The sequence below is a fragment of the Echinops telfairi genome, unplaced genomic scaffold (assembly GCF_000313985.2).
Source record: "Echinops telfairi isolate 266 unplaced genomic scaffold, ASM31398v2 ScPeMD7_12;HRSCAF=54, whole genome shotgun sequence".
Taxonomy (NCBI): Eukaryota; Metazoa; Chordata; class Mammalia; order Afrosoricida; family Tenrecidae; genus Echinops; species Echinops telfairi.
Genome location: NW_022103909.1, coordinates 2,587,698 through 2,597,979, shown reverse-complemented (window position 1 = coordinate 2,597,979; position 10,282 = coordinate 2,587,698). Strand labels below are relative to the sequence as shown.

Genomic DNA, 10,282 nt, shown 5'->3' with positions numbered 1-10,282 from the left:
GAGGAGCTGCTACCAAGGGCTCAAGTAGAAAGCAAATGTTTTGAGAATGATGAGGGCAATAAATGTACAAATGTGCTTGACACAATGGATGGATGGATGCATGGATTGTGATAAGAGTTGTATGAGCCCCCAATAAAATGATTTAAAATAAAAAAATAATGATGGCAACATATTTACAAATGTGCAATTCATGGATGGATTGTTACAAGAGCCCTCAATAAAATGTTTAATAAAAAAAAACCATATTGTTTGATTTCTTTTTTGATCCATTTGAAACTTGTTCTAGGTTTTAATATTTTCTGAGCTATTTATTTGTTTTATTTCATTAGTGTTATTAGGTGTTTTTCTTAATGTTTTTCTGTATATGAAATCAAGGATAGGTAAATCTGTAGAGACAATAACTGGATTAATGATTTCTTGGGGGTAAGGCTGGAGAGGTTGGGGGAAAATGGGAAGCGAATAACGATGAGGATAAGAATAAAGACGCTCTAAAATTGAGTGTGGGGATGATTGTACAACTCTTCTTGATGTGATTGAGCTGTTGAATTGTACGATATGTGAATTACATGCCAATAAAACTGATTAGCAATTCAGCACACAAATGGGTGTTTGTAGCTCTTTTCTGAATACTTTACATACCCACGTGTGAAGATTTTGGAACGTGGTACTCATACGCATTGCCATCGAGTAGATCCCGACTCATTGCTTACCTATAGGACGAAGCCTCATCTTTCTCCTGAAGGGCGGCTGGCGGTTTGGAACGTGTGACCTCACAGTTAGCAGCACAAGGAGTAACCACTATGCCACCAGGGGTCCTTAAGTAGTGTAGTAGATAAGCACAATTTGCAAGTTGAAACTTGCCCTTTAAAAGACTATGACTTTAAAATTATCTTGTTCAGCTACTTGGGTCTGAGAGTGGCTGCCCAGAACGCAAGAGGGTGGTTCTCCTGGACAGGGAGTGACCAGACCGGTATGGACTTTCAGTTTCAACTACAGAAACTGGTGTGTGGGGGTGTGTGGGGGGGGGTGGGGGGCAGCGGGCACTGACGCGGGGAGGTGGGAAGGAAGTGTGCTGGGATAAAACGGACTTGGCAATGGAGTGTGGTCAGACCAGGCTCCAGAGGTAGGTTGTGTTTTCGGTTCAGAGGTCTCAGGACAGGCGGGCGGGGTCTCAGTGCACTGGGCAAGTAAACACTGCAGCAGGGACACAGAAATCGTCCCCAAGCCCAGAATAGGCGAAGCGGGAATACAACTGGGGCTCAAGGGGGTGTAATTAACATTCCTTCAAAGAAAAGGTGCACAGCTTTTCGTGTCTCTGCACAGAACTAAGCTGCGTCAGCTTCCCCCAAGCATCTATTACAGGGGGGAGGTGTAGTCCCTGCCCAGCAGAGCTGCACCCCTGCCGCTGATTGGCTGCGCGGTGTGGCCGGAAGGCTGCTCCCTGCTAGGAAGAGTCGGGTCCTCTAACTGTTGTTTTTCCTCTGCAGGCGCGATGGAGCTTGCCATCCTCCTTCTCAGGCTGGTTGTGGGCATCCTGGCATTCCCCGTGTACCTGCTGCACTTCCTGGGCCTCTGGAGCAGTATCTGCAAACAATTCTTTCCCCACTTCATGGTGAGGTTCACTGCGACCTACAACGAGCAGATGGCGAGCAAAAAGCAGGAGCTTTTCAGCAACCTGCTGGAGTTTGCGGGCACCTCTGGGAAGCTCTCCCTGCTGGAATTGGGCTGTGGCACCGGGGCCAACTTCAAGTTCTACCCATCCGGATGCAGGGTGACCTGTGTGGACCCCAATCCCAACTTTGAGAAGTTTTTGATCAAGAGCATCGCTGAGAACCGTCACCTGCAGTTCGAGCGCTTCGTAGTGGCTTCTGGGGAGGACATGCACCAGGTGGCAGATGGCTCTATGGATGTGGTCGTCTGCACCCTGGTGCTGTGCTCCGTGAAGGACCAGGAGCAGGTCCTCAAAGAGGTGCGCAGGGTGCTGAGGCCGGTAAGTGGCGGCGGGCGGGGCGGGATGCTCGCTGTGCGTATGTTCAGCACAATTTACAGAAAAGCAGAAGGGGAGGGAGTGGGACTCGAGAAGAAACGGTTGCTTTCAAAAGCCTTAAAAATAGAAATGGAAAGCTACTGTAGAGTAGAAGAGAAGTTATAAAGGGGGAAGGTTGATACATTTGAATTGCTAAACATTTTAACGCCTGTAAGAGAAAAAATTTAAAAAGTTCTATAAACAAAGTTTGTAAACACACATGGAAGAAATATTTGCCTGGAAGGATGCCCAAAGTCTGCCTTCCTTTTCAGAGAAGTGGCAGCTCGATGGGATCGACAGGAGGATGTACATCAGTAGGAACAGCAGAAAGGAAACTAGGCAAAGATACAGAACACGAATCTAAACGAAGGAGAACCAGTTATAGGAGAACAATGTTCAACCTCACGCACAAAGAACAAACTAAAGCAAGATGGCATTTTACCTGTTCACTGTCAGAGCATGTATTTTAGTGACAATATGGGGGATAGATGCCCCCATTCACATAGAACAAATACAGTAGTAAAATGCCTGCTACTTCTCTGGAGAGAAGTCTGATGTAAACATTAAAAGTGCACGCTTTCTTAGATTCAGAAATTCTCCCTCTAGGGCTTATCCTAAAAATATGCAACAAGTTATCCATATGAAAGATATTCATTACTGCAGTATTTGCTATCCCCAAAAGTGGAACTGTAAATTGTATCCACCAGCAGGGGCACGTTGTCACTTGATATTGTGCAGATGAAGAATACTGTGATTGTTCTAAAGATGGAGGAAGAGTGATACTCCTATATGCTATTAAGAAGGGAAAAATATTTGAGAGTATACAATAAAAGGGACTTTTCAAAATTATCTTTCTCTTATTTGAGCCTTGATTTTACTGTCCTTCCTGAAACAGAGCTGGTATGCTGTGCTGTTCAAAATGACAGCTTTTTCAACACCTCGCATAGGGATGGGATCTTAAAGAATAGTGTGTGTGTGTGTGTGTGTGTGTGTGTGTGTGTGTGGTTTGAGCAGTAATGAACATACAATCCATGCCATGCAGAACCTGGCCGGCAGACCTGGGGGAGGTATGAATGGGAGGGCGCTGTTAGCTTCCTGTTCAACAATTTCAGACAGTCTGCGATGACTCGATGTCGTGTGGAGGATGAGAAACAGCGATGGTGGAATGTACTACTGCTCGGCCAATGTTGACACGAGCTGGCTTTCTTACTGCCAGTCAGGCAATAAGAAACAACGGATAGATTCTTGGGATAAAATAATGTTATTTTGAGTTTAGAAAACACATGATGTGCCAACAGAGAGACTTGACAAGGCCCATATGCTAGGTAGTCAAATATATTTGGAATTCCACCACCAGAACTGTGAAAAAATTAAGTTCTGTTTCTTAAATTAAAAAAAAAATTCCAGGGCTTTGTTTCCCAAATATGTACATGCCAGTTGTACTTTAATATAATTAATTATTTGAATAGAATGTTATGTAAATTCATTCTATTTCAACATGAAAAGAAAAGATGGTTGGTCTTTAAAAACGAATGCTTTGAAACCCAAATCCAAGAGAGGGGATATGGTATCAGAGCTTAAATTGTGAACATCCGGTTTGCAGAAGGCTGCGGATGACAGTGAGTCGAATCCCTAAATCCATTTGCAGGGTCTCCACATGGATTAAAGGAGCCCTGGTGGCACAGTGGTCACAGATTGGTCTGGGGTCCCCAAGATTGGTTCAAAACCACCAGCCTGTCTCAGGAGAGAGACAGAGCTTTCGATTCCCATAAACAGTCCCAGAATCTGTCCTCTGGGGTCCTTATGAGTTGGCACGGACTTGGTAGCCGTGAGTTTGGTTTTGAGTTTACTTGGATTAAGCCGCCCGCGAATCCCCTCTGTCGAGGGATATGAATAGCCTTGCTATACATTGAGCATTGTAAACTCAATTATGGCAGATGTAGTTAGATTAAAATGTAATACCTTATCCCTTAATCTCCCTTTTGACCCATTTTAATTTTGTTCTAGCTTTTAGCATTTCCTGCTTTCTTTTATAATGAGATTTTTCTCTGGTTTGTTATTTTTATTTTCGGCTGTTTTTTTTTTTTTTTTTGCTATGTTTTCCTGTATTTTAAATCCAGGATTGGTAAATCTGTAGCAACAGTAATAGGATTAATGGTTTATTGAGGCATGGCAGGGGAGGTTGGAGGGAAATGTGGAATAACAATGAGTACAAGCAGGAAGAAAATGTTCTAGAACTGATTGTAGCAATAATTGTACCACTCTACTGACTGTTGCTGAACTACTGAAGCGTATGATAAATAAATTATATGTCAATAGAGCAATTTTTTTAAGAAAAGGGAATGCATGAGGCTATATAACAAGCTTCCCTCCACCCCTGCCCCCGTGTAACAGAAAGTGAGCAGAATAATTAGAATGAGTAAAAGGCAAAATAAGAACACCTGGCTGGAGTTTAATTTCAGGATCAGCGGCTCATCTAGCTGATTTCATTCGGTGATTTAATCCTGTGGTTTGTCATTGATCCCGAGATGCAGGTTGGAATAAGGAAAAGAGGAGACACCTACGTACATCTCACACGATGGTCCCAAAGCGCTTGCATCTTGTCCATGGTTGCACGTGCGTGCTCACTTGTGAAATCCTTTAGGACTTCTGTTTACACGTTAGGAGCCCTGGTGGCATCGTGGGGACCGAGTTGGGCAGCTCCCCACCAGGACAGCAGTTTGAACCCCACCAGTGGGTCCTCTGGAGGAAGATGGGCCATCTCCTCTGGTCGTGGTCTACAGCCTCAGCGGCCCTCGGGGGCAGCTCTGCTCCGTCTTACAAGGAGCCCCTCGTCAGAGCTGGCAAGGTGGCAGTTGGTTTGGGTTCCCAGGTTGAAGGTATGGTCATTTTAAAACTTGCCTTCAAGAAGAAAAGCACTGGGGGAAAATGTTAAATGAGGAAAGGCATCCAAGGTGCAGAATGTGATGGGGAGTGTGATCCTGTATGCGTGGGAAGCAAAGGGTCTCCATGGATCGATACTCATTACTGATTCCAACACCCACTGATAGGATAAAATATCGAATGCCAAAATGTCGCCATGCATTCCATAGTGCTTTGAGATGAATTTGCATCTTCATTAATTATAGCTTTTAGATAAAAAAAACAGGTTTTTAAAATACGAGAATGATAGGCAAACTATTAACCTGGTTCCCTCTTGGGACTGAGACTGGATGTCTACAAAGAAAGGAATTTTATATTTTTTGTATAGTTTGAAATTTATTAATTTTCACACACTCTTTTATTGCATATATTTTTAAAAACTTGCTTTAAATAGTTTTATTCTGTAACACATTTAGTTCTTCACAGTTAGGTTCTTTATTCCTGGAGCAACAGAAAGAGAAGAGTCAGCAAGAACCAAAGGCCATGGGTCCCATGTGGCACAGTGGGTTATGCTTTGGGCTGCTAACTGCAAGGCCAGCAGTTCAAAACCACCAGGTGCTCCACGGATGATGACGTGGTCTCCTCTAAAGAACATTTTCAGTCTGGGAAGCCCAGAGAGGCAGGTCTGCTCTGTCTTGTAGGGTTGCTGTGCATCGGAATCACCTTGATGGCCAGACATTTGGATATTTGAGCTAATGTGAGGGGCCCTGGTAGTGTAGTGGTTATGTGTTGGGCTGCTAACTGTAAGGTCAGTAGTTCTAAACCACCAGCTGCTCTGAGGGGGAAAGATAGGGCTTTCAGTCACAGTCTTGGGCATTCACAGGGGGCAGGTCTGCCTGCCTTATAGGGCATAATGGTACGGAAGGGTCCCTCTGAGCCGGCACCAACTTGATGGCAGTGAGGGGTTTTTGGTGTGTGTGGCTAATGGCACAATGTGTTGCCTCCCATTATAACAACTGTTTTTTTGCTCTAAGACCAGACAAACTGGATGATGGTGCCCGGCTACCATGCCCGAATCTTTTTTGAATTAATCATTTATTGGGGGGCTCTTATGAGTCTTATGACAATCCATCATTCAGCTGTATGAAGCACACTTGTACATATGTTGTCATCAACATTTCAAAACATTTTCTTTCTACTTGAGTCCTTAGTATCAGCTCTTCTTCCTTCCCCTCTCCTCCTGAATCCTTGATCAAATTGTATATTATTGTTGTTATTTCAGGTCTTACCCTGTACGTTGTCTCCCTTCACCCACATTTCTGTTATTCGTCCCCCTGGGGGGTGGCTATATGTCCAACCTTGTGATGGATTCCCCTTTCTTCCCCCTCCCCCTGCCTCCACTATCCCCTACCCTCATGATATCATTACTCTCACTACTGTTTCTGAGGGGTTTATCTGTCCTGAATTGCATGTGTTCAGAGCTCTTATCTGTACCAATGTGTGTACTCCACTCTAGGCAGATTTCTAAGGTAGAGTTGGGTCATGGTAGTGGGGGTGGGGGGAACATTCAGGAGCTAGAGGAACGATGTGTTTCATCTGTGCTATACTGCACCCTGGTTGGTTGAATTGTCCCTTCCTTGTAATCCTTCTGTGGGGGGATATCCAATTGTCTACAGATGGGCTTTGGGTCACCACTCCAACCCTCCTCATTCACATTGATATAGTTGTTTGTTTTGGATCTTTTGATTCATGATACCTGATCCCGTCGACACCTCATGATCACACAGGATGGTGTGCTTCTTCCATGTGGGCTTATTTGCTTCCCTGCTAGATAACTGCTTGTTTAACTTCAAGCCTTTAAGACCCCAGACACTATATCTTTTGATAGCCAGGTACCACCCACTTTCTTCACCACATTTGCTTATGTACCCATTTTGTCTTTAGCGATGGTGTCAGGAAGGTGAGTGTCAAAGAGTGCCAGGTTATTAGAACAAAGTCTTCTTGTGTTTAGGGAAGCCTTGAGTAGAGCCCCAAAGTCTGTGTGCTATCTTAACACTTAATATATAAATATATGTACATCAGCCTTGATCCCTTTCATTATAAATTAATATATTTACTGAACATTTTTATTAAAGATTCTATAGAAGAATCATGATCAAAAGGGGGGCAATTCAGAACAATTTTTCAAAATCTCAAAATGTCCTAGATTCTAGACTTTCTGGCCCTAACGGGGCTGAATGAGCTTCTAACTGACACTACTGCCCTGAGATCATCTTTAAACCAAAATATGCTCAGAGCATACAACCCCCAAATAATACAGCTGAACTATTAGGGAACCCTGGTGGCATAGTGGTGGGTACTTGTTGGGCTGTGATCCCCGAGGTCGCTGGCTGACACCGCTAGCCTGCTCCTGCAGGGAGCGGCCGGGAGGCAGGGCTGTTCAGTCCTGAGAACAGTTAGGGTTAGTCTCCCAAACAGGGGCCCTTCTCCCTTCCTCTCTAGGGTCACTGTAAGTCAGTATGGACTCACAGAAATGGGTTGGGTTTGGGTTCTGGTTTTCCCTTGAGGGATGCGGTCTCTCACGATCCAGCGACACAGGGTCACACTGGCAGCAGCAACCCGAAGGACCGGAAGGAGCCTTCAGGGGCAGTGAGTCTATGAGGATGAGGAGGAGCCACTCCGAAAGGAGGACAGCTGGCTGCCCACCTCCACGAGTGTCATCAGTGCCCCCGTGTAGACACTGTGAGTGCGTCTGTGCTTTCCCGGGCGTGGTCTCTACAACAACATACATTTTACAACCGAAAGGGAATATTTCATTGACAACACAGTTGAACTTACTAGAAGTGCGAGTAGTTTAACACTGAACCAGACTATTCTGTGGGAAAGAGATGTTCTATAAGCCCCAGTTTTATTTTCTATTTTTAAAACGAAATCATTTTATTGAGGGCTCTTAGAGCTCTTAAAACAATCCATACATCGATTGCATCAAGCACATTTGTATATATGTTGCCATCAGCATTTTCAAAACATTTTCTTTCTACTTGAGACCTGGGTATCAGCTTCTCTTTTTTCCCTCCCACCCTGGTGACCCCTGGATGAAGTAGAAATTATTATTTTCTTACACTGTCCGCTGTTTCCCTTCATCCATGTTTCGGTTGTTTGTCCCCCTGGTGTGGGGGTGAGGGGTTAATGGTCGAGCATGGCGATTGATTCCCCCTTTCTTCCCCTTCTCCTTCCACCTTCCCCCTACACTCATGGTATCGCTCCTCCCATTATTGTTCCTGACGGGCCCAGCTTTCTTTTCTAACAGAGGAAGTCCCTCCGGAAGAAAGGCACTTGGAGATAGGCTTTAGCAGCAATGATCTAATCCTGCCTTTGGCCTGGAGTCCCTGGGTGCTGCCAATGATACATCTATTCTTCTTCTAACAGAAAGTTTGGAGGTCTGAGTTCATCTGAGGTGAAAAACATATAGATCATCTTCCCAAAAGTCAGCTATTGGAAACCCCATGGAGCATAATCCTATCCCAACTCACATAGGCTCACCAGGAGCCAAGAACAAGTTGTTGTTGACAACTGACTTTCTAGGTTTTGACTCAAGGATAGGAAAATATCAACAGAGTACATGACAGAGAACTGATTCTTATAACCAGAGCTGCATTCTTGTGTCCTGTGCCCAAGATTGGGCACTAGCTGGACACAGGGTGAGGGTCTGCTTACAGGGTTAATAATTTCACAACACTCCTGCGAGGTAGGTCATTATCATCCCTGAACTCCTCGAGAGATCATTTTTCTTGGGCAGTCTTTCGTAGTGCTCTGGAAGAAAGGAACTTGGAGCTGGGGTTTAGCAGCTGTTAGCCAACCTTGCCTTTGGCCTGCAGTGTCTATGCTCTATGGCACAGACTCCAGGCACTTTATTACATTCTCATTTCCCCCCTGCAACAGTCCTTTGAAACCTGTGAGAGCCAGAACTCGACGGGTGGGTTTTCTGAACCTTAAGGAGTGCCGTCTTACTGCTTAGCTATTGCTCACTCTAGTAGAATATATTTTGACTTGCCCTTCTTGGACAGGTGTTCACTTTACACACGTTTTCACAGGTTGGGTGTATTATCTTTATGTAAGGAAATGGACGCAGAGAGGGTAAGAGCCATGCCCAAAGTGGCACAGCTAGGAGGTCTAACACTCTTTAATGCAAAACGTCAGATGTCGACACCACCAGCCTTGTTCATGGAGTTTTAGCCTCTCATTTCTACCTCCTTTGCTGGCTGCTCTCCCTCTGCTCAGCCCTAAACACTGGGATTCCTTACTCCACTCTCATTTCACATATACACGCTGCATGGGCAATCTCGAACACCTCCCCAAAGTGTTTAATCACCACGTGTACGTGGATGGGGCTCAAATCTCAACATCCAGCCCAGATCTCTCTTCCAACTTCAAACCTTCATACCTGCCACGAGTGACCTGGTCGATGGCAGCCTGGTTGGCTTTAAAACATGTTATCCACTGTATGGCACCCCATCTTCAAGAGAGTTAAAGACTGCCCCTTTTAAAACATTTGGATGAACCTTTATGATGGCCTTGTCAAATAAAATGCTTAAGAAATGATGATGCTGAGAGATTTTTGCAGCTGGGTTAGAAAATACCAAGAGCTTTCTAGATGTTCTCTCTGGTTATCTTCAGTCAGAGTGGGAGAAGCCCAGATCCCGGGAGGCCACCCTGTGAACAGACCTTCCAGGAAGATAACACAGGAGGCAACGTTCACCGCCCACGCCTACCCTTCTCCCCATATCTCCTGCAGTGTCTCCAGAATTCTGTTTCTTTCTTTCTTCTTTTAATCACAAAATTCTACATTTTGCAGTCCGGAACATGGGTCTACATTTACCCATGTGATTTTAGGAGCCTCGATCTCTAAGTGTTCTGTCTGGGGTAGCCAAGACTAGGGGAGCTAAAGAGTCCGAGGAGAGTTGCCACGTTTTTTTGGAGGTGGCTGCCGAGGTCCCCTCCTTTCTATCCCCTGAAAGGTGGGAAACCTCTGGCTTAACTGCTCCCTGCTTCCAATAATGTGTAGCTCCTACTGTGCCTATTCTTGATCTAAATTTACAAGTAGTCCCCGATTTACGATGGGGTTTCATTTCAGTATTGTTATGATGCAGTTCTTATGGGAGTCAAATACCACTAACTGAGAAGCAACCAAGCCCACGTGGAAGAAGCACACCAGCCTGTGTGATCACGAGGCATCAAAGGGATGAGGTATCAGGCATCAAAGAACAAAAGATCATATCATGGTGAATGTGGGGGAGTACAGAGTGGAGACCCAAAGCCCATCTGTAGGTAACGGGACACCCCCTTACAGAAGGGTCACGGGGAGGAGATGAGCCAGTCAGGGTGCAGTGTAGC

General features: G+C 45.0%; 1 protein-coding gene across 4 annotated transcripts in view; it reads left to right on the top strand.

The window, feature by feature from the left end:
- The first annotated feature begins 929 nt into the window (after positions 1 to 929).
- METTL7A (methyltransferase like 7A) overlaps positions 930 to 10,282 on the top strand; it is an 18,678-nt gene continuing 9,325 nt past the window's right edge. The window contains exons 1-2 of one of the 4 annotated variants that reach the window (XM_045287355.1): positions 930 to 970; positions 1,488 to 1,990. In XM_045287355.1, coding sequence (XP_045143290.1) covers positions 1,493 to 1,990 — 498 coding nt within the window. In that variant the 5' untranslated portion in view covers positions 930 to 970; positions 1,488 to 1,492. Of the gene's footprint in view, positions 1,003 to 1,067; positions 1,124 to 1,276; positions 1,296 to 1,487; positions 1,991 to 10,282 lie in introns of those variants that run through there. The other 3 variants (XM_004711383.2, XM_045287354.1, XM_045287356.1) reach the window with 3 other exon arrangements.